Genomic DNA, 22,930 nt, shown 5'->3' with positions numbered 1-22,930 from the left:
CATAGGTGGTGCATGAGGCATTTTGTTTCTAACTTTTACCGAGCATGTGGAGACAAGGAATTGGCTGACCTTCTTCATGATTGTTGTCTCGCATTCACCACTAGACATTTTGAGAAATTATGGGACAAAGTGTACGCCAAAGCAAACAATGGTGGCAAAGATTTCCTAAATAGGAATCTTGCCGATAAAGGAAAGTGGGCACAGGCTTTTGACAACGATGGAGTGAGGTACGATGACATGACAAACAATATGGCTGAATGTTTCAATATGGTGCTAAAGGGTGTCCGTGCATTGCCGGTGACATCAATAGTAGATTATACATTCCAGAAGTTGAATGTCTATTTGCAAAAGTATAGTGAAGAAACATCCAACTTGATGTCCGGGAAAAACAAGGCCAAAAAGATGTACAAGTATCCACCAAAGGTTGACGATTGGATGGAATACCAAGCAAGGAAGGCGGATTCACACAAAATCCAATCCTTTGATAACATAGAATTGATTTACCAAGTTGATGAGCATGGTGGAATGTCGCGTGACGGCATGCCATATGGAGGTGGCTCTTTCAAGGTTTATCTTAAGCTGGGTGCGTGTTCATGCGAGAGGCCTACATTGTATCATCTCCCGTGCTCTCACTTGATGGCTGCATTTCGCGCTAGAAATGTGAGTGTCAACATGACCAACAATGTAAGATTGGAGGAGTATTCGTTCGATGCGGTCAAAAATATATGGGCTGCGAGGTTTCATCCCTATCTAGACCAATCTCCGGAATACCATGGACCCCCACTATACCCTGATTTGGAAATGAATGTGGCGACACGTGGAAGATGGAAGACAAAGCGTTTCTTGGGTGACATGGATGATTGGGGTGGTGGATTCCGTAAGGAATGGGGGAGCCAACATTTTGCAGAGCCTCGTGATATCAGCCGTTGCGGTGAATGTAACAACGAGGGACACAATAATATAGGTTGTAGCTCAAGGGGCAAAAGAAAGAGATCAAAACGAGATGGTGGTGTCAGCCACGGTGATGCTAGAGCTCAAGGACGTGGCCGTGGCGATGATGGAGCTCGAGGACGTGGCCGTGGTGACGGTGGTGCTCGAGGACGTGGCCGTGGTGACGGTGGAGCTCGAGGACGTGGCCGTGGTGACGGTGGTGCTCGAGGACATGGTCATGGTGACTGTGGAGCTCGAGGACGTGCCCGTGATGATGGTGGTGCTCGAGAACGTGGCCGTGCTGATGGTGATGGTCGAGGCTTCGCTTATTGGCTTGGGGTGTGAAACTAATGATGTGTCGAACTTATGTATGTCGTAAATCTTTTGGGTGGTCGAACTATGTCGTGAACGTTTTGGGTGGTTGAACTATGTAAGTTATGAAAGTAATGTATGTGTGGAATGAACCGAATCGGATCTCAGGTGAAGCTGATCAAAAACCATTTCTTCATCTGCCATGAACCGTGCACGATGCAATTGATCATACGATGGATGGGTAAGAGAAGCCATCCTGCAAACTACAAATGTATATGGTAAGCCCCATTGTGATTTGCAAATATCCGCACTAGTGCAAAAACATACATACATGTGCAAAATTTCTACACTAATTCTTCTTCCATACGCCATATATGTGCATATAATTTTCTACAACATAATACACCATATATTTGCACTAATTCTTCCATACACCATATATATGTGCGTACATATCCTAACCAAATTCATAGCACTTTTATAATAATTTTATATCATACATATTGTAAGCCATACATATCCTAAATCACACTAATCCTTACATTATCACACCAAAATCCACTATTCATTTCAACCAAAGGATGAACTAGGGTTTCATCCAAATCAATCAAATGGAGAGATTTCAACCAATAGAAAGAGGGGAAAGGGAGGAGAATACCTTGAGGATTCGAAGGGCAACCGGATCCACCGATCTTCGGCTCAGATCCGCAGCTCTTGAGTGGGGAGAGGGAGGGGCGATTTGAGGGGCGCCATGGGTGGGGAAAGAACAACGAGAGAAGAGAAAGAAAGAACAGAGAGCAGAGAGGCTCGGGCGGCGATGTAGTGAAGGGGTATGGCGCCCCGGGGTGGGGCGTCGTGGTACAGCCCATAGCGCCCTGGGCCGAGGCGTCATGGGCCCAAGGCCAGGCCGACGTGGCAGTCAGCGCCGACGCGCACGGCGCCGTTGACCAAGGCGTTATGTTATCTAGTATGGCGCCCCGGGCGCGGGCATCATGCGGTTAGGGCTATTTTATGAAATATTTTCAAAATAAGGCCATTTTGTGCTGAACTTTGGTCAAAGAACCAGTTTTGTGTTTTTTCACGATGGCTGGTTCTTTTTTTTTTTGAGAGTACGCAATTCTTTTATAAAAGAAGGAGAACAAAATTTACAAGATTGCTGCTCCTCTTGTTACAAACAAATCAGTAGGCGGTAGGTAAAAAAATCAGTAGGCGGCAATATCATCATCATAAAAAAATGCAGAACCCTTCTTCTCCTGTCAGGACTCCCGGTTCGCCAGCAGCTTCTTGGTTCCCACGTCACTGTCATCCGCTTCCGTTTCGAAGAGTTCGAACCGCTCGTCGCCGTCGCCACCCTCCTCGATCAGCTCCATGTGCTGCAGCTCCGACCCGATCAGCGACTGCATCCGCGCGCGCTCCCTGTCCCGCGGGTAGGTGCGGTACAGCAGCGAGTATATGAGCGCGCACACCGTCATGGGGATCGTGATGGCCGTGTACAGCGCCTTGGCCAGCGACGCCGCGTTCTCCCGGTCCCTCTCGGCGGTGGCTTTGCCTGCGCCGCCGTCCGCCAGTCTGAACCCGTAGAGGTGCTGCGACAGGAAGCCCACGGCCGGCGGCGCGAACGAGGCCAGGATCGACTCGAACGACCTGTCGAGCGCGTAGATGCTCGTTCTTGATTTCACCGGCACGATCTCCGCGAAGATCGGGCTGCAGTGCACACCAAGCAAAATGAAGTGAAGATTCTCTTTGTACTTGAGCAAATTCAGGGGGAATGTGCAGGTTTCATCGTCTACCTGTTGGTCGCGGCTGCATTCCAGGAGATGATGAGTCCCATGACGAAGAGGACGAGCCCGTGCGCGAGGCCGGTGGACGGGTCATCCGGGAGGCCGAGGAGCAGGATGCCGGCGAGAGGCACGGCCGAGCCGGCGCTGATCTGCGACAGCACGATCCTCCCGGCGTTCGGGTACCGCCGGGCGAGGGCGTCGCCCATCTTGCCGCCGAGGAGGCCGCCCAGGGACGTCGCGACGGCGAACATGGTCGTGTAGACGGCGGTATCCCCGTGGCTGAACCCGATGAGCTCCAGCCACATGGACAGGAACGACAACGCCGACCACGGGAACGAGCCGCTCACGCCCTGCGCCACGAAGATCTGGAACGTCGGGATCTGGATCACCGACTTGGCCTCCCTGAGCAGCTCCCTGGCCTCGTCCCACGCGGACCGTTTCTCCGCCGCCGACGCTACGTCCGTCCGGAAGTTGGGGTCGACGGCGAAGAACCACACGAGGGCGCCCACGACGACGCTGATGGCCGCCACGAGGTGGAACGCGAAGCGCCAGCCCTCGACCCCGAAGATGGTGGTCGGCGCCAGCAGCAGGGCGGAGAAGCCCCCGATGATGGACCCGATGCTGCTGGTCAGCTGCAGCCACCCGAAGGCCGTGCCGCGGTGGTCGTCGTCGGTGGAGTCGGCCACCAGTGACTGGACCGCCGGTATGACGAGAGCTAGGCCGATGCCGTTCAGGCCTCTGGAAATCGCCACCTAGCAAGTCGGCGTATAGCTCTCAGTTCCAAATCGGCAATGAGCTTCCCAAATCAGCTTGGATGATCACTCTCTCGACGGAGATGCAATTACTGCTACTACAAGAAATTAAGATCACCGATGCCGAGATCTGTGCGAGACAGCTGAGCTGACATAATTAGCCACCGGCTTTCTAGAGTAGTTTGTAGTACGAGGACGACAGGAAGCGTGAAGTGCGAGCGGAGGTTGAGCGGTCGGGCTCACCTGGAGGAAGGTTTCGGAGATGGCGACGAGGAAGGTCGCGGCGGCCCAGAGGAACGCCCCGACGGCGATGACGTGGGCGCGGTTGTGGCGGGAAGCGGCGTACGCGGCCAGCGGGTAGCAAGCGGCCTGCACGATGGAGCGGTAGAGGGTGAGCGCGCCGAGGCCCGTGGGCGTGGCGTGCAGGGCGGCTCCGACCTCCCGGTAAACCGCCGGCAGCAGCGCCTCGTCGGCGCGCTCCATGATGGACGCCAGGTTCACCAGAACCAGCGTCCGCCGTTCCTCCCACGGCGCCACCGCCGGCCCCATCTCCGAGAGGAGCTCACCTCGCCAACCCGGTTGGTTCTCTGTCGTCTCCTCCTCTCGCCGAGTGCTCAGCTCGACCTCGCGATGGTCGCCATTTGTTGCGCCGGCGAAATGGGGTCTTTGTCCTCTTGGCGCTTAGCGGGGATTTTCTATTACGGTTTGTCTACCTGTTTGACTGCACGCTCTCTTCTCTTTCCGTGGCGTAACGTGGCGTACCGTATGGGTTGAGGCAATTGAGTTGAAGCCATTGGTAAATAGATTCGCTAATTCACATATACTCCGTAGATGAAAATTAGTTATGTCACATTTAAGTCCTCCACCACACGATCAAGACGCTGTAAATTTCGTGCAAATTGTTGATTGCTCCTTGGCGCATGGTTTTTCCGGGGGCTCCTATACGGCGCTTCTGGCGCAAGAAATTTTTTCTTCCGGCGCCAGATCGAGGAACTGGCGCACGCAGGAGCTTCTCTTCGGCCGGCCCAATTAAACGAGCTGGGTGCTCCCTGACTTCACTCGCCCACTCCCTTCCTGTGCTCGCTCGATCTCGTTTTACCGTTGTTTGGTCAATTGCTCACCATTTGAACATTCATATTTTGAAGAAAAAACACAATTTTTTTACAAAAACTTGAAAAAGTTCGTGAATTAAAAAATGTTCATGGATTTTCAAATAGTTCATCAAATTTAAAAGAAATTCATCAAGTTCAAAAAAGTTCATCAAAAATTGAAAAAGTATGTGAATTCAAAACTGTTCATAATTTTTTTTTAAAAACATTACTTTAAGAAAACGATTTTTTGTGAATTCAAAACTATTCAGAGAGTTTTTAATAAAAAACAAAATTTTGAGAAAAAAAGGTTCATGATTTTGAAAAAAAGTTCATTAATTTTGAAAGAAAGTTCACAAATTTGGGAAAAGTTCAAAAATCTGATAATTAAATTCATTTATTTTTAAAAATGTTCATCAGATATGAAAAAAAATTCAACAAATTGAAAAAAAGTTCATCAAATTGAAAAAGGCTGGGATGTGTAATACGTACCTCGAAACTTCTCACGAGTCCTTGCAAGACCTCGTGCATTCCGGCCTCTACGGACCGGAAGCCGCCCAACACCATGCCGATAAGGGCACGGTGCTCTTCTGTGATGGAGGAGCCCATTAAGGCTACCTCCATCTCCTTGGGCCATCCTTGTAGACCTGCCCTAGGGCAAGACGGGTGGGCAGAACCACCTCGGATCCCACTACCGTTGTGGTAGGGATGGGGGCCTTCGGCTGTTGCGAAGGCACCGGAGTTGCTTGGGGATGGGCCTCCATTTGGCTCAACCCTCCCTTCAGGACCTCGGGGACTTCTTCCCCTTGGTCTTGATTGGTCGAGGCCTCAACCTCGGCCGCAGGAACCTGTGCACCGCCCCACAGTATCGAATAAAGGGGTTGGGTTTGACGTCGCCTCCCCCACCTCTTCGTGGGCAGGGGGAGTCACGATACGCTCGACGGTGCCGCTATCCGCCATGAAGGGTGGAGGGAGCCCGTCCGAGATGTCATCGCCTATATGAAGGTGTTGTGGAGTGAGAGGCTGCATGTTACAAGTTACGACTAAACAAGCTTTCGAATTCAATTCAGAATCAGTAAAATGTACCTCCGAGGTGTCGGTCTTATCCTCTTCGACTGCAGGAGATCGCCATCCGACTCGTCAGAAAGTGTGATCTTCTTCGGCTCGGCCAGCTGGCCAGCAGGGCCGGCCGAGGTCTTGCGCAGCCGCTTGTGGCCTCGGGGTGCGTCCTCCTCGGCGTCCTCGGAAGTACTAAGAATAGCGCAACTGCGGATTGCTAAGAATCAAAGGCCCTTACTCGTGGAAGTGTCATGGGTCATGTATTCACGGTGGTAGCAGATGTTGCTTTTAATGCATAGACTTGTTACAACAGAGACTACTTTCAAAGGAAAAGAAGGAAGATGAGCATTCTTATCATCCCGGGCTAGAATCTCCTCACGAAGGTTCAAGCAGTCAACATGCGCTTTGTTGAAACCGCGAAACCATCTGGACACTACTTCATCCGCTTCTTCCTTGGAGTATTTTTTTCCTGAGGAATCAATATAACATCGATCGTCGGCTAATTATTTTCAGCTATTTCGGTGTCCTCGTGATCGCTACCATCCTTGTCATCGATGTCCTCCTCCATCACTTGGGAAAGGCACTGGTCGTCCCTGTCCACCTGTGTGCTCACGAGGCAAGCCATGGTGGCTCACCGCTGTTGATCGTGGGAGGGCCGTGGCCGGGGAGGCACTGGGTTCCACGTGCAGGCGTTTCAGGCGTGCATAACCGCTGCCTAGGATGGCATATTTCTCTCGGAGAGCAAAGGGCTGATAACGTGATAGAGTAACAATAGATTGAAACTGAATGGACGACTAGTCCTGATTTCTATTGATTCTCACCTGGAAAAGATGAAAAGAAGATATACATATAGAAGAGATTAGAAGAAGAGGTACTTATTTGGGGGCATCCTTCAAAATAGGTGCCTTTCGACAATAAAGAGAGAAGGGACATGACTCTTTGGAGTTGGACACACCCCTTACCAATAACGGTTTGTTAATTAACATGTACTACTAATTAACCATAGACATGTGCTAATTTATTCCTAACATCCACATCGGCTGAACGATCATCAGTAGCCATGTCGTCTAACTGGTTGCAAGTCCTTTGGAGCAAATAACACCCTCACAACAAACTGGCCATACTCTAGGATCGAGTCGTTTGGAGAACTAACAGTTCCAGCCACCCCATATTGGAAAGTCCACTGAAACACCATTTTCTCCACTTGTAAGCGAACATCCAATTTCCCCTTCTCCTTCACGGCGACGACATGCTGGTTTAGGCTCCCTTTCCCAACGAATTTGTCACCAAACAACACAATCTCATGATCAAAGCCACTGCTGAAAGCCGTAAATCTCAAATGATGAGGATGGTCAACCTTTGCAAAGATTTGTATCACAGCCTCAACAAATATGAAAGGAACATGAAGTCTATCTCCAAGCTGCAAATGTCACCGGGAATGCGTCCTGTTCGCATCTCATCAAAGCATGACTGGAAATAAATCTCAACATACACAGAGAGCAACTGTTCGTCAGGCGATCCATCTCCCTCCTTCTTCACCCATAGATCAACTTCCAGTAATGCCTGATCCGGTGCATACATCCCTCGACAGGGGCTACAAAGAGGTAAGGTGAAAAAATCCTACAATTTGACAACTCATCAGAACTAACCAAAGTAATCCACTCGCAAGTAAATTAGCATTTATTAACAGAATAAAGTCTTAAGATATGCATCTTCATGTTTAAATCAAGTATAGAGTAGACCCTTTCAGTCACTCTGTTTCCGAATACAAACATATACAAACGAATTTGATGTTGTCCACAACGACCGACAGAGAGGCTGGTAGCAAGAGATGGAGAGAAAATGCTCTCGTGTATGTGCACTGCATGAGTAGGGTTGGCATGAAGATCATCAGGGAGTGTGCTAGTAGTAAGCTAAGCGATGGTAGTGGTCATAGTAAGAACCATGAAACTGTAACAAGATAGCCATGATTTTCAACACATGCCCAATCTCCAGGGGGAGTGTTGATACTTGGCATCAGACTGGCTAACAATGGCAGTTGACGAGTCCTAATGGAGTAGTTTGTTAGTGATTTTTTTTAACAAAAAGAGTAGCCTGTTGGATGCCAATGTATGACTCCACTTGTAAGCCAGCCCAGTTTAACTGTTATACGGGTGTTGGGTTCCAAAGGGATCAATGCACCCGGAAATTTCCCCCAAATTCTACAAAAAAGACAAATAATTTGAAAATAAGAAAAGCTACAACCTAAGGGGTGTGGTTATGGCGTGCTTTGATGCCCAATGACCATTTAATTAAGCCCAGATGTGTAAATGAACAGCACGGTGGCCTATTTGAAAAAGTCCAGTGATCCAAGCTTATTTACTCTCCCCCTACATCCAGTTGGATTTTCTTAATGCCTATGTGTATATAATCAAAATACTGCCTTCCGAAAATGAAAGCAGAAGAATATAAATTTGATTACCAGGTTTTTATGTTTTTTGTGTAATCATATAATATTTTAGGAATCTGACGGCATGTTGATGTATGGAATGTTTAGCAACATGTATCTTATAATGTGCTGACCCTTGAAAATGAAGGACTACTTGCATCTACTCGAAGATAATTTTAAAACACGGGCGAAGAAGCTAATTGACATAATCTGTTATGGCTGTACATTCACTGTTCAGAAAAAGTCACTATTCTTAAAACAAAACAGGCCTTAATTACCTGCTCAATTGTGACAGCATCCTCTCTCCGACGGTTAAAGATAAGATTCCGCCATGGTTCCAGAACATCTTTAACAGCGAAAATTCCATAAACACTAACGGGATAGGATTCATAGCTTGCCAAGCGCAAAGAGAAGACCTGTAGCATGGTTCTTGGATTGGGATACCCAAGAATTGACGCAGCTGCAAATATAGAGGGCAGAAAGGCAAAATCCTAAGTAAAAAACATAAATAGTGCAAATGCAGATTACTACTCCCTCCGTTCCTAAATATAAGTCTTTTTAGAGATTCCAATATAGACTACATACGGAGCAAAGTAAGTGAATCTGCACTCCAAAATACGTCTATATACATCGTGTGTAGTCTATATTGAAATATCTAGGAAGACATATACTCCCCCCGTTCCTAAATATTTGTCTTTCTAGATATTTCAACAAGTGACTACATACGGAGCAAAATGAGTGAATCTACACTCTAAAGTATGTCTATATACATCCGTATGTAGTAGTCCATTTGAAATCTTAAAAAAATAAATATTTAGAAACGGAAGGAATATTTAGGAAAGTTGGGAGTAAGAATGAAAGGCCCTTACTCGTGGAAGTGTCATGGGTCATGTATTCGCGGTGGTAGCAGATGTTGCTTGTGATGCATAGACTTGTTACCACAGGGAGTACTTTCAAAGGAAAAGGAGGAAGACGAGCATTCTCATCACCCCGGCCTAGAATCTCCACACCCAGGTTCAAGCAGTCACGGTACGCTTTGTTGAAACTGCAAAGCCATCTGGACACTACTTCATCAGCTTCTTCCTTGGAGTACTTTTTTCCTGAGGAATCAATTCAGCATTGACCATCAGTTAATTATTTTCAGCTATTTTGGTAGTAGAAAATCATTTTTTTTCATGGAGGACCAATTAGCAACCTGGGCAATTTGTCTCGCTGTCCTTGCCAATCAGTGGGGCATAGTATTCATCCCTAACCTCCTCCTCATCACTGTTCTCGTCTGCCGTTTGGGCATCAGATTCATCGCTGTCCTCCTCGTCATCGCTACCATCCTTGTCATCGCTGTCCTCCTCCATCAGTTCGGCATGGCACTGGTCGTCGCTGTCCACCTGTGTGCTCACGAGATCAAGAGCGCGCAAGGAAAACCGATCTGATTCTGCGCAACTGAAACAAAACAATTGATCAATGAAGTCTTGTTGAGTCGGCGCAATGGATGTGCGAAGGGCCGAAGGTCAATGGGGCATAGAGTAAAGGTGCACAGACGATAGACGTACCTGTGGACACGAGCGCCTGGTTATCACGGGGTTCCGTAATCTGGGCCGCGGAGCCGCCTAGGGCTGACGGCTGATCCGTGCAAACGCTGGGGTGGCCGTCGCCGTGAACAGAATGGCGGAGGACCTCGGTTTCCTCTGATCCACGCCGGAGCTGCTCTTCCGTTGGAGGAGGCGCCATTGCCACGCGAGGGTTTCTCTGAAGACGGCGGCGCTTTGTGGTTCGGGCGCTTAGCGAGACGTAGGGAACGCTCACATCAAGCCGAGCGCAACATGGGCTGACCCACTGCGCGGGAGGCCACTGCCTCGTTTTATTCATGTTTTTTTACATTTTATGTTTTTGTTTACACTTCCAAATGTTCTAATCATATATAATACAATTTACATAACGTTTTACAAAATGTAAATCATGCATTTGAAAAATGTTAAATGCGTATAGACAAATGTTGACCATGTATACAAAAAATATAGAATGTGTGTGAAAACAAATTATCATGTATTTAAAAAATGTTAATCAAGCATTTGGAAAAAATGCCAAACAAGTATATGAAAAATGTTAATCAAGCATTTTAAAAATGTTAAATGTGTATAGAAAAACTGTTGACCGGTATTAAAAATGTTAATCTTGTATTTGAAAAATGTAAAATGTGTGCAGGAAAACGCTGACCATGTATTCAAAAAATGTAAATATTGTATTTGGAAAGTGTTATTAAAGCATTTGAAAGATTGTAAACGTTTATAGAAAAAATGTTGACCATGGATTCAAAAAATGTTAATCTTGTATTTGAAATATGTCAATCAAATCATTTGAAAAAACTTAAACATCTATAGAAATTTTTTAACCATGTATTAAAAAATGTTAATCTTGTATTTGAATAATGTTAAACGTGTATTAAAAACCTGGCCAAAGATCTGGCCCAACTCGTGTCCCCTACAAGTTGATGGAAAATTTGTAATCTTCAGATGGCAATTTAAAAAAAGGATTATACTTATCAGATGTTAAATAAGGAAAAAATGTTTTCCCGAATCATTACAACTTTTAGAAAAAAATTGCAATAGAAAACATGAAAACTGAGAAATTTTCATCTCGAAAACCATGCAAACTTGTTGGAAATTTTGTATGTTCAGATGGCAATTTTTTAAAATGTTTATACTTATCACATGGAAAATTACAAAAACATGTTTTTGTTTTCCTTAATAATTGTGACTCCTGGGAGGGGGGGGGGGTGTAATATACACAAGGAAAATCTTGAAAAGCATGACAAAATGTTGGAAATTTTGTAATCTTCATATGGAAAAAACTTATAAAAATGTACTTATGACATATGAAATATACAAAAATATATATTTTAGTTTTCTAGAATCATTGCAACTTTAAGAAAATATATTTAATAGAAACATGACAAATTTAGGAGTTTGTTCTCTGAAACACATGGCAACTTTTGCGAAAAAATGTTTTGAGATAGTCAGATGGCAAAGGTTAGTAAATTTGTTCTCCAAAATCTTGGTAACTTGTCGGAAATTTTGTAATCATCAGATGGCAAAAATTGAAAAAGTTTGAACTGGTCACATGGAAATTTTGCAAAAGAGAAAAATTGTTGTCCAAATCATTGCAACTATTCAGAAAAATTGTAAAAGCTGCCACATATCTAAAATATTCGTGTATACATATAAGATAATAATAAAGTTGCCATAACCAAGATGATATGATGGCAAATTTTTGTGCCATTTCTCTTGGCAACTTGTGTGCTCATCCTACGTTCATGGCAACTTTTTTCTGCGTCAGCTCTGTTCATATGGCAAAAATATTGGACATGTGGTACTTTTTATTGATACGTCATGTCAAGCTTTGTATGTGGAAGCAATGCAAGATCATGGCAAAATATGTGTCATTTCCCGGAAGGATGGCAAACTTAGTTGCCGCGTTAGGTTTGTAGGGTGGCCTACTTATCAATTTGACAGCTTAAATTATAAGCATTTTAATATGGTCCCTCTTACCTCCCACAAGATCAACTAATGCAAGATCGAGTAGTGTGTGTAGATTTTTCCAAAAAAAAAGTCAAACTTCAGAAACTTTGACCAAGTTCATCCATAAAATATCCACATTTAAAATATTAAATAAACACGTTACACACATAGTGAGACATATTTTTATGTTGACATTTTTCTTAATATATTGGTCCAACCACCGGCAGCCGATGCCGCTCTTCAACCCGGCCGCCTCTAGCCAAATATCTGGTGAGACAAATCCGATTCGTACGGGACTGCTCGCCTCTCCTCCCACCACCGTCGTCAGCCGACGCCGCCTCCTCCTTCCCTACATCGGCCTCCCGCCGCCATGACCACGATCGCAGCGTCGGCATGTTTGGTCGCGATGACTGGCCACATCTTTTGGCGCCCACGCTAGAGGACGACTGGCCTTGCTGCATGGCTGGCATTGTCGTGATGGCCTCTGGCACCCTCCCATGGCGTGGGTGCTCGGCCGACATTGCGGGCGTGGGCGGCCGGTGGTGTTGGGCGTGCGTGCGTTGGAAGGAGAAAAGGAACAGGGAAGGAGGAGGAGGAGGAGAAAAAAAATCCTAATCGATGGGTCCCCTTAAATTCTTGTCTGTGTCCTCATATTTTGCGGTATCTATTACGTCTCATCCCAGCTTTATACTGTAAAACGTAAGATATACTATATCTTAAAACACTTTTCCTTTGCAATAGAGCAAAGGAGGTTTGGACAAGGCTGGGGATGGATGATATCATTGATAAAGCTTGCAAGGTTGACCTTGCTGGAGAGGCGGTGCTGGAGTACCTACTACTTCTGTCAGACCAAGATTTGAGGATAATGGGTTATCACAATGTGCGTGAAATGATTGCTGTCTCAGCATGGTATCTATGGTGGGAACGACGGAAGTTAGTGCACAAGGAGACAACTCAAAATGCACTTCAGATTTAAATGGGCATTCTAGCCCTTACGTCAAACTTCGTAAATGCATCATCCCCCAAGGCTTCTATGAAAAAGGGGGTTGGTCATGTCCTTGTAGGGGTTTTGTGAAACTTAACGTTAACGCTTCTTTTGACTAAGACCTACTTAGGGGCACGATGGGGGCGGTTTTGAGAGATGAAAATGATAGGTTTATTGCGGGAGGGAACGAGAAGATTGAGTATTGCGCAGATGTGTTGATAGCGGAAGCCTCGACTCTTAAATTTGATATAACATTGGCGCAAAGGGCGGGATGTAATCGTCTTATTATTAACTCGGACAACCTGGAGGTGATTGATACCATGAAGAACGGAGGACAGTCGGCGGGTGCGGCGGCGGCAATTTTCGACGATTGTTTTCATTATGTTTGTGACTTCATTGCTACTAGATTCAAACACTGTAACAGAGAAGCAAATAAAGTAGCTCATGACCTTGCGAGTTTAGCTAGACTTTCGTTAATTTCTGATTGGTTCGAGGAACTTATAAATGAAATTGTAATGACCCTCACAAACGATGTACTTATCTCTAATGAATAAAGTTTTCGTTTATCTCAAAAAAATATCTTAAAACACTTTTGAGATACGATGTTTTAAGGATGGGCAGTAATACGCGTCGGCGCGCCGTCCCAAATTTGGGTCGGTCGGCCTCCAGCCGTCTGATCCAGCAGGCAGGAGCCGTCCGATCCGCCCTCTCCCCACGTCATCGTCTTCTTTCTCCTCTCCCCCGCACACGCGTCTTGATTCAGATCCGCCGGCGACATGTCCCTGCCCAGCCACCGCGCGCATGTGCTCTGGCGAGACGCAGAAGCACCCGCGTCCTCCCCCCCCCCCCCCACCATTGCCGCTCGACGCAGCACCCAGCCACTCGTCGCCGCAACCTTTCTTGGATCTCTGATGTCAAGTTTTTTTGCTCTAGCGATGGTAGCAAAAGAAATAGTCGGTTCCAGCTTTCTCGAACAACGGTTCCAGTTTTTCTGGTCGTAGCATCGCCGGCCACAACTTCGGCATCGCCGCTTGCAGCATATACGATGCGAGTCGTAGCTTTTTCTATTGCCGATTGTAGCATTTTCTCCTACTGGATGCATCTTCCCTGGTCGCCGGTAGCAGTCGTCTGCCTTGCCGGCCAAAAAAATCACCATAGCTGATACAGCAAAAAATTGGCCGCTGCATGTAGCTTTTTCTTGGGCGGTTGCAGCTCTGGCGCATGAGGTTGTAGCTTCCACGGCCCACAGGCCATCGTCGCAGCCCTGATGCTCACCGTTGCCGTCGCCGTCCACAGCTTCACCTTCTCGCTTGCAGCAAAATGGTCAGCGAGTTGTAGCTTTTACGTTTACCGGTTGTAGCTTTTTCTTGTGCGGGATGTATCTTCATGGTCGCATGTAGCAAAAAATGACGTCGGTTGTAGCCGGATGGGGGCCAGTTGTAGCAATTTGTGATGCCGGTTGTAGCTTGCAACTCCTGTGATGTCCCCTCCCATCCAATCCCCATGTCAGGTGCACCCCGGTCGCCGCAGCTTCACGTGTCTTGGGTATGCCTTGCCGTCACAGTTATGCAACTCGTCCACCGGAGCTAGGAAAACCGCTGGAACTAGAGATGGTGAGCTAGGAGAATCGCCGGTCATGCGGTGGACGACGACCTCACCGGTGAGATTTGGCTGCAACGCAGGGCAGGGGCCGCCGCGGGGGTAGGCAACAGCCTCGCCAGCGAAATTGGGCTGCAGCGCGGGCGGGCGGGGAGGGGGGGATGCGGGGGTAGAGAACGGCCTCGCCGACAAGATTGGCCTACAGCGAGGGCAGGGCGATTTGCAGAGCTCGTGAAAAAGAGGAGCGTGTGGTAGTAGGCGACCGGCCGAAGCTTCGGCCGGGTCTCCAAACGTTTTCCTCAAGAATCTGCTAGAGATGCTGTGATGGCCAAACACAATCGACATAAGCCTAGCAGTGTAAAACTACTATAAACCCTCCGTTGTTTTAGGAGTGCTATTTCAAGAATACAGTACACATCACTCCCCTAAAAAAACACAGCACGTATCACAGAAATCGATCCAACGACGCGAGGTTCACGGGCACGTTAGAAGATCCGGGTTCCGTAGAATTCAAATTCCTACTCATCTACCTTGCTCAACGTCCGATAACAGTTTCGCGGTATCCTTCTCAGCCTCCGGCGACGACTCCTTCAAACCATGAACAGCGGATCCTCCATCTCCATCGCCGCCTTCCAAGCGAGAACCCTCGTGCTCCACCTGCTGCATCTCCGACTCCGCCAGCGACTGCATCCGGGCACGGTCCCTGTCCCGGGGATAGCTGCAGTACAGGAAAGAGTATATGGCGGCGCAGACCGTGAACGGTATCGCGATGGCCGTGTACAGCGCCTTGGCCAGCGACGCCGCGTTCTCCCGGTCCAGCCGGGTGCTCGTGCCCTTGTCGTCCGGCCTGTACCCGTACACGCGCTGCGCCAGGATGCCGACGATCGGCGGCGCGAACGACGACAGCACTGTCTCGAACGACCTGTCGAGCGCGTAGATGCTCGTCCTTGATTTCTCCGGCACGATCTCCGCAAAAATTGGGCTGCAAAATTTTGATGTTTTTCACATGAATGACGAGTGTCCATCTTATATGTTGAAAAGCTCTGGAAGTACGGCGGCGAGGCTTACAAGTTTGTAGCCGGGCCGTTCCAGGAGATGAACACGCCCATGACGAACAGGACGACGCCGTGGATGACGCCGGTGGACGGGTCATCGGGGAGCCCCCTGAGCAGCACGGCGGCAAGGGGCACGGCCGAGCCGGCGCTGATCTGCGACAGGACGATCCTCCCGGCGTCCGGGTACCGCAGGGCGAGGAGGTCGCCCAGCTTGCCCCCAATGAGGCCGCCGAGGGAGCTCGCGACCCAGAAGATGGTCATGAGCACGGCTGTCTCCCGGTGGCTGAACCCGATGAGCTCGAGCCACATGGACGCGAAGGAGGAGAGTGCGGACCACGGGAACGAGCCGCTGACGCCCTGCGCCACGAAGATCTGGAACGTCGGGATCTGCACCACGAACTTGGCCTCCGCGATCATCTCCTCCACCACCTGCCGCACGGCGGGCTTCTCGTCGCCGCCTGGGCCGGCAGCCGCGTCGCCCGTGGGGAAATGGGGGTCCACGGAGAAGAACCAGTTGAGGGCCCCCACGGCGACGCTGATGACGGCCACGAGGTGGAAGGCGATGCGCCAGCCGGCGATCCCGAGGACCGTGGTCTGTGCCAGCAGCAGGCCGACGAAGCCGCCGGCGATGAGCCCGAGGCAGCTTGCGAGCTGCAGCCAGCCGAACGCCGAGCCGCGCGTGCCGTCGTCCGTGGAGTCGGCGACCAGTGACTGGATCGATGGTACCACGAGCGCGAGGCCGATGCCGTTCAGTCCCCTCGAGATTGCTACCTACAGTACAAGTGGAAATTTCAAACTGATGAACTGACAATGAGATTAGACAAATAGCTAACTTTACTGCACATCACACACAAACACACACACACAAAAACTGAGCTTGCAGTGCTAGTACTTGCTACATGATTGTCCAAAAATATACTGTAGTATTAAATGGAAAATTACTCTCTAGTGTAATATTGTGTCTGAAACTCTGCGGTGAAGTGTCAAAAGAGAGAAGAAAGACACCCTGGATTTTCACATGTTTGTTTGGAAGGAAATCAAATCCATGAAAGCCAAAGCACGGGGAACTAATATTTCCTTTTCTACGAGGGAACTACAATATTTCCCATGTCCTGAAATCTAATTTAACAATGTCACTACTCACTATATATTTCAAAACTTGTCAATATTGTGTCCTGATTCCTGAAAGACTGTGCTTGCTGTGTCAGTACTCAGAAGCATTATAAAGCTTACGACGCTTCCTAAATAAAATCCCTAATGGAGCCTCAGTATTCAAAATTAAAGAAGTGCAATCTGAATCTGGACAATATTTTTTTACCTTGGAGAGCACAGCAGATCTACAGACTGCAAAATCCCCAACTCGACATGCATCAAGCTGCAGAATCAGAAAACAGGAGCAAAGCGCGAGCAGGAAGGGTCGGGAGCTGGTACCTGAGTGAAGGTTTCGGAGACGCCGACGAGGAAGGTGGCAGCGGCCCAGAGGAAGGCCCCCACGGCGATGACGCGGGCGCGGTTGTGCCGCGCGGCGGCGTAGGCGGCGAGCGGGTAGCACGCGGCCTGCACGATGGAGCGGCACAGCGTGAGGGAGCCGAGCCAGGTGGGGTCGGCGTGCATGGCGGCGCCGATCTCGCGGTACACGGCGGGCAGCAGCGCCTCGTCGGCGCGCTCCATGATTGACGCCAGGCTCACCAGCAGCAGCGTCCGGCGCCGGTCCCGCTCCTGGTCCCGGTGCGGCGGCCCCGTCATCCTCCCTCGCCGCCCGCTCTCTCTCTCGCTCGCTCGCTTGGTCAGTCCACCAGCTGTCTCCGGTCTCCCCCCTCCGCCATTTTAGTAGTACTGCTACTGCTATGCTGCTCCGCCGGCGATCCAGGGTCTCCTCTCCTCTCCTCTCCCCTTCGCGGGAAATTTTATATTACGACTTCTCCGCCTCGTTACGCGGGATACCTGTCGTGGCTTCTGTCTGCTATCGCTGACGAGCGGGCTCCGCTGCGGTGCGGGCCCGTCTTAACCGGGAGGTGATTCGCGTGCGTGGATCGTTGGGTAAAGCTGAGCCGAGGTTGTTTGGGTGATTCTCATTGGTTCCGCTTCTGTGGGCCGCGTGCGTGGATGGAGGCGAGGACGGAAAAATATTCCCATAGCTCAGCCTTCGGTTCTTTTTAGTTCACATATAAGATGTCAAATCCTCGTAAAGTTTGATTAACTTTATAGAAAAAAGTACCAACATTCACAATCTGAAATCAATATCAATAGATGTATCATGACTTAAAGTTTCATATTGTATAATTTTAGCATGATAGATGTTGATATTTTTTCATATAAATACGGTCAAATTTTGTAAAGTTTGACTTCAGAGAATTCTAATATGGAGAGTAAAAAGGACCGGAGGGAATACAGTCCTCCGTTGGTGCTTCGGCCGGGTCCTGGTTAGGCACACGGAAGTCCACGGCTGCTCTCGGCGTTTCTGCCTCCTTTGTTGGGGTTCAGACTTGAGAAGCTCCTCTGGCCTGGCACGATTGCAAAGACTAAAAGATTGCCGTTGATGGTCAAGAGTGGGCTTGCGCAGAGGTCGTGAATTGGGGCCTTAAGGTGTCATCGCTCGTGCTACTGGAAGATAAACTTGAGCAGGAGTCTGACGCGTGTTCATCTCCATGCCGCCTCATGCAAGATAAACTTGGATCTTTTCTCGGAAAATAAAATGTATTGATATCAGTATTGCGTGGCATTTGCTTCTGAACACAGCTTGTGCATATCAGGAAGACGGGCAACGGCGCCCCTCCCTCCAACTCCCTCCCTCCCTCCCGCAGCGCTCATGTGAATGCCCGGGGGGGACCCTAGCCGCCACCGCCTCTCACCTCCTCCCTCGCCGCTGCCTAGAGGTGCCGGGGGGCAAAGCCCGGCTGGCAAGGGCGGTGGCGGGGCCTTCGTCTCCCCGCCGTGCGAGATCCACGGCTGGCGCGTGTGGGCCGCTCATCTGGGGGGGCTGGCCTACGGCGGGGGCCAACGGAGCGACGGCGCTGCTCTGGGGTCGGCGGATGCGGCAGGTTCAGATCGAGCGCTCGGGCCAGATCGGCTCATGAAGGGTCGGCGCGCCTCCGGTCATATCCACGAGGATTTGGTCCCATGCGGCGGCGGGTGTCGCGGGATGGTGGTGGAGGTCCTCGTGGGCTCTATGTGAAGGTGGCTTGCAGTGGCGTGACTGCAACCGCGTGGTCGGCCGGTCTGCTTGCGGCGACGGCGGGAATTGCTCCGGCGTTTGTTCGTCTGCGGCTTACTCGGGTGGGTTTCCTCCCTCTACGGATTCAGATACGGGCTCGATAGGCAGGGGTGGCTCCATGGTGCAGTGTTGGTGCGCGCGAGGGCTTGCCGAAGGTGGTAGGGAACTTCAGGAAGGGGGCAGGGGTGCCCCTCCGTTGCATCTGGTGGCTGCTCTGTGCGGCTGCCAGAATTCCCTTCGCCTAGATCTAGCCGCCGCGGCCACCAACCCTGCCAAGGTGTTTGTTTTGGGGTAGAGGGGGGGTCTTCTGCCCCTTCCCCGCCGGCCGCATCGGTACGGTGTATAAGTGCACGAAGGTTGGGCTCGGATGCTTGGGCGGCGGCCTTGATGGTGGTGCCGGGCTGCTCGTGGGCAGAGCACACGGCTCGGGCACTGTCCGTTCACCATGGTCGTGTGGGCGGCATGGTGATCGGGGTGTGTCGTGAAGGAAATATGCCCTAAAGGCAATAATAAAGTTATTATTTATTTCCTTATATCATGATAAATGTTTATTATTCATGCTAGAATTGTATTAACCGGAAACATAATACATGTGTGAATACATAGACAAACATAGTGTCACTAGTATGCCTCTATTTGACTAGCTCGTTGATCGAAGATGGTTAAGTTTCCTAGCCATAGACATGAGTTGTCATTTGATTAACGGGATCACATCATTAGGAGAATGATGTGATTGACTTGACCCATTTCATTAGCTTAGCACTTGATCATTTAGTTTGTTGCTATTGCTTTCTTCATGACTTATACATGTTCCTATGACTATGAGATTATGCAACTCCCGTTTACCGGAGGAACGCTTTGTGTGCTACCAAACGTCACAACGTAACTAGGTGATTATAAAGGTGCTCTACAGGTGTCTCCGAAGGTACTTGTTGGGTTGGCGTATTTCGAGATTAGGATTTGTCACTCCGATTGTCGGAGAGGTATCTCTGGGCCCTCTCGGTAATGCACATCACATAAGCCTTGCAAGCATTGCAACTAATAAGTTAGCTGCGGGATGATGTATTACGGAACGAGTAAAGAGACTTGCCAGTAACGAGATTGAACTAGGTATTGAGACACCGACGATCAAATCTCGGGCAAGTAACATACCGATGACAAAGGGAACAACGTATGTTGTTATGCGGTCTGACCGATAAAAGATCTTCGTAGAATATGTAGGAGCCAATATGAGCATCCGGGTTCCGCTATTGGTTATTGACCGGAGACGTGTCTCGGTCATGTCTACATTATTCTCGAACCCGTAGGGTTCGCACGCTTAACGTTACGATGATAGTTTCATTATGAGTTTATATATTTTGATGTACCGAAGGTTGTTCGGAGTCCCAGATATGATCACAGACATGACGAGGAGTCTCGAAATAGTCGAGACATAAATATCGATATATTGGACGGCTATATTCAGACACCGGAAGTGTTTCGGGCGATTTCGAAGAAAACCGGAGTGCCGGAAGGGTTACCGGAACCCCCCGGGGAAGTATTGGGCCTTAGTGGGCCTGAGGGGAGAGAGAGGGCAGCAGCCCATGAGGTGGCGCGCCCCCTCCCATGGGGAGTCTGTTGGGTAACGTTGCAGAAAAACAAAAAATTTCCTACGGTTTCACCAAGATCCATCTAGGAGTTCATCTAGCAACGAGTGATTAGATGCATCTACGTACCTTGTAGATCGCGAGCGGAAGCGTTCGAAGAACGGGGTTGATGTAGTCGAACACGACGTGATTCAAATCACCGGAGATCCTAGCACCGAACGGACGGTACCTCCGCGTTCAACACACGTACGGAGCGGATGACGTCTCCTCCTTTCTTGATCCAGCAAGGGGGGAGGAGAGGTTGATGAAGATCCAGCAGCACGATGGCGTGGTGGTGGATGCAGGGCGTCACAGTAGCAGGGCTTCGCCGTGTACTACGAGGGAGAGATGTAACAGGGGAGAGGGAAGCACCAAAGGCTGAGGTATGAAGTCCTCCCTCTCCTCAACTATATATAGGAGGGCCAAGGGGGGGTGGTGCGCCTGCCTAGGAGATCCAATCTCCTAGGTGCGGCGGCCAAGGGGAGGTTTCCCTCCCCCCCAAGGCACCTAGAGGTGCCTTCCACCATTGGGACTCTTCCCTTAAGTGGAACCCTAGGCGCATGGGCTTTTGGGGCTGGTGCCCTTGGCCCATCTAGGCCAAGGCACACCCCCTACAGCCCATGTGCCCCCCGGGACAGGTGGCCCCACCCGGTGGGCCCCCGGGACCCCTCCGGTGGTCCCGGTACAATACCGATAACCCCGAAACTTGTCCCGATGGCCGAAACAGCACTTCCTATATATAATTCTTTACCTCCGGACCATTCCGGAACTCCTCGTGACGTCCGGGATCTCATCCGAGACTCCAAACAACATTTGGGTTACTGCATACACATATCTTCACAACCCTAGCGTCACCGAACCTTAAGTGTGTAGACCCTACGGGTTCGGGAGACATGCAGACATGACCGGGACGACTCTCCGGTCAATAACCAACAGTGGGATCTGGATACCCATGTTGGCTCCCACGTTCTCCACGATGATCTCATCGGATGAACCACGATGTCGAGGATTAAACAACCCCGTATACAATTCCCTTTGTCAATCGGTATGTTACTTGCCCGAGACTCGATCCTCGGTATCCCAATACCTTGTTCAGTCTCGTTACCGGCAAGTCACTTTACTCGTACCGTAATGCATGATCCCGTGATCAACTACTTGGTCACCTTGAGCTCATAATGATGATGCATTACCGAGTGGGCCCAGTGATACCTCTCCGTTATATGGAGTGACAAATCCCAGTCTCGATCCGTGTCAACCCAACAGACACTTTCGGAAATACCTGTAGTGCACCTTTATAGTCACCCAGTTACGTTGTGACGTTTGATACACCCAAAGCACTCTTACGGTATCCGGGAGTTACACGATCTCATGGTCAAAGGAAAAGATACTTGACATTGGAAAAGCTCTAGCAAACGAACTACACGATCTTATGCTATGCTTAGGATTTAGGTCTTGTCCATCACATCATTCTCCTAATGATGTGATCCCGTTATCAATGACATCCAATGTCCATAGCCAGGAAACCATGACTATCTGTTGATCAACGAGCTAGTCAACTAGAGGCTTACTAGGGACATATTATGGTCTATGTATTCACACGTGTATTACGATTTCCGGATAATACAGTTATAGCATGAATAAAGACAATTATCATGAACAAAGAAATATAATAATAATAATACTTTTATTATTGCCTCTAGGGCATATTTCCAACAGTCTCCCACTTGCACTAGAGTCAATAATCTAGTTACATTGTGATGAATCGAACACCCATGGAATTCTGGTGTTGATCATGTTTTGCCCTAGGGAGAGGTTTAGTCAACGGATCTGCTATATTCAGGTCCGTATGCACTTTACAAATCTCTATGTCTCCATCTTGAACATTTTCACGAATGGAGTTGAAGCGACGCTTGATGTGCCTTGTCTTCTTGTGAAACCTGGGCTCCTTGGCAAGTGCAATAGCCCCAATGTTGTCACAAAAGAGTTTGATTGGCCCCGACGCATTGGGTATGACTCCTAGGTCGGTGATGAACTCCTTCATCCATATTGCTTCATGTGCTGCCTCCGAGGCTGCCATGTACTCCGCTTCACATGTAGATCCCGCCACGACGCTCTGCTTGCAGCTGCACCAGCTCACTGCTCCACCATTCAACATATACACGTATCCGGTTTGTGACTTAGAGTCATCCAGATCTGTGTCGAAGCTAGCGTCGACGTAACCCTTTACGACGAGCTCTTCGTCACCTCCATAAATGAGAAACATTTCCTTAGTCCTTTTCAGGTACTTCAGGATATTCTTGACCGCTGTCCAATGTTCCTTGCCGGGATTACTTTGGTACCTTCCTACCAAACTTACGACAAGGTTTACATCAGGTCTGGTACACAGCATGGCATACATAATAGAACCTATGGCTGAGGCATAGGGGATGATACTCATCTCTTCTATATCTTCTGCCGTGGTCGGGCATTGAGCCGAGCTCAATTTCATACCTTGCAAAACAGGCAAGAACCCTTTCTTGGACTGATCCATTTTGAACTTCTTCAAAATCTTATCAAGGTACGTGCTTTGTGAAAGACCTATGAGGCG

General features: G+C 49.0%; 2 protein-coding genes and 1 pseudogene across 2 annotated transcripts; all 3 read right to left on the bottom strand.

Moving 5' to 3' along the window:
- Window positions 1–2,331: 2,331 nt before the first annotated feature.
- Window positions 2,332–4,487, bottom strand: LOC125556069 (uncharacterized). The gene is made up of 3 exons (XM_048718870.2): window positions 4,019–4,487; window positions 3,033–3,775; window positions 2,332–2,946 (listed from the first exon to the last, which is right to left on the bottom strand). Exons 1-3 carry the CDS (start codon window positions 4,322–4,324, stop codon window positions 2,499–2,501), a joined length of 1,497 nt encoding a protein of 498 aa, XP_048574827.1. The 5' UTR covers window positions 4,325–4,487; the 3' UTR covers window positions 2,332–2,498.
- Window positions 4,488–6,973: 2,486 nt separating this feature from the next.
- Window positions 6,974–10,078, bottom strand: LOC125507053 (uncharacterized; annotated as a pseudogene).
- A 4,715-nt stretch (window positions 10,079–14,793) lies between these two features.
- On the bottom strand, window positions 14,794–17,407 carry LOC125556070 (uncharacterized). Its single transcript, XM_048718871.2, has 3 exons — window positions 16,936–17,407; window positions 15,518–16,275; window positions 14,794–15,431 (listed from the first exon to the last, which is right to left on the bottom strand). Exons 1-3 carry the CDS (start codon window positions 17,248–17,250, stop codon window positions 14,972–14,974), a joined length of 1,533 nt encoding a protein of 510 aa, XP_048574828.1. The 5' UTR covers window positions 17,251–17,407; the 3' UTR covers window positions 14,794–14,971.
- Window positions 17,408–22,930: the final 5,523 nt, after the last annotated feature.

The sequence above is a fragment of the Triticum urartu genome, chromosome 5A, assembly GCF_056163025.1.
Source record: "Triticum urartu cultivar PI428250 chromosome 5A, HENAU_Tu73, whole genome shotgun sequence".
Lineage (NCBI taxonomy): Eukaryota > Viridiplantae > Streptophyta > Magnoliopsida > Poales > Poaceae > Triticum > Triticum urartu.
Note: the sequence above shows the minus strand (reverse complement) of the source record. Positions and strands in the feature narration are given on the sequence as shown.

Coding starts and splice junctions, on each gene's coding strand:
- LOC125556069 (XM_048718870.2), bottom strand. CDS start 4,324: ATGGGGCCGGCGGTGGCGCCGTGGGAGGAACGGCGGACGCTGGTTCTG. Junction 3,776..4,018: donor TCTCCGAAACCTTCCTCCAG/GTGAGCCCGACC, acceptor CCGACTTGCTAG/GTGGCGATTTCCAGAGGCCT. Junction 2,947..3,032: donor AATGCAGCCGCGACCAACAG/GTAGACGATGAA, acceptor TGTGCACTGCAG/CCCGATCTTCGCGGAGATCG.
- LOC125556070 (XM_048718871.2), bottom strand. CDS start 17,250: ATGACGGGGCCGCCGCACCGGGACCAGGAGCGGGACCGGCGCCGGACG. Junction 16,276..16,935: donor TCTCCGAAACCTTCACTCAG/GTACCAGCTCCC, acceptor CTTGTACTGTAG/GTAGCAATCTCGAGGGGACT. Junction 15,432..15,517: donor AACGGCCCGGCTACAAACTT/GTAAGCCTCGCC, acceptor AAAATTTTGCAG/CCCAATTTTTGCGGAGATCG.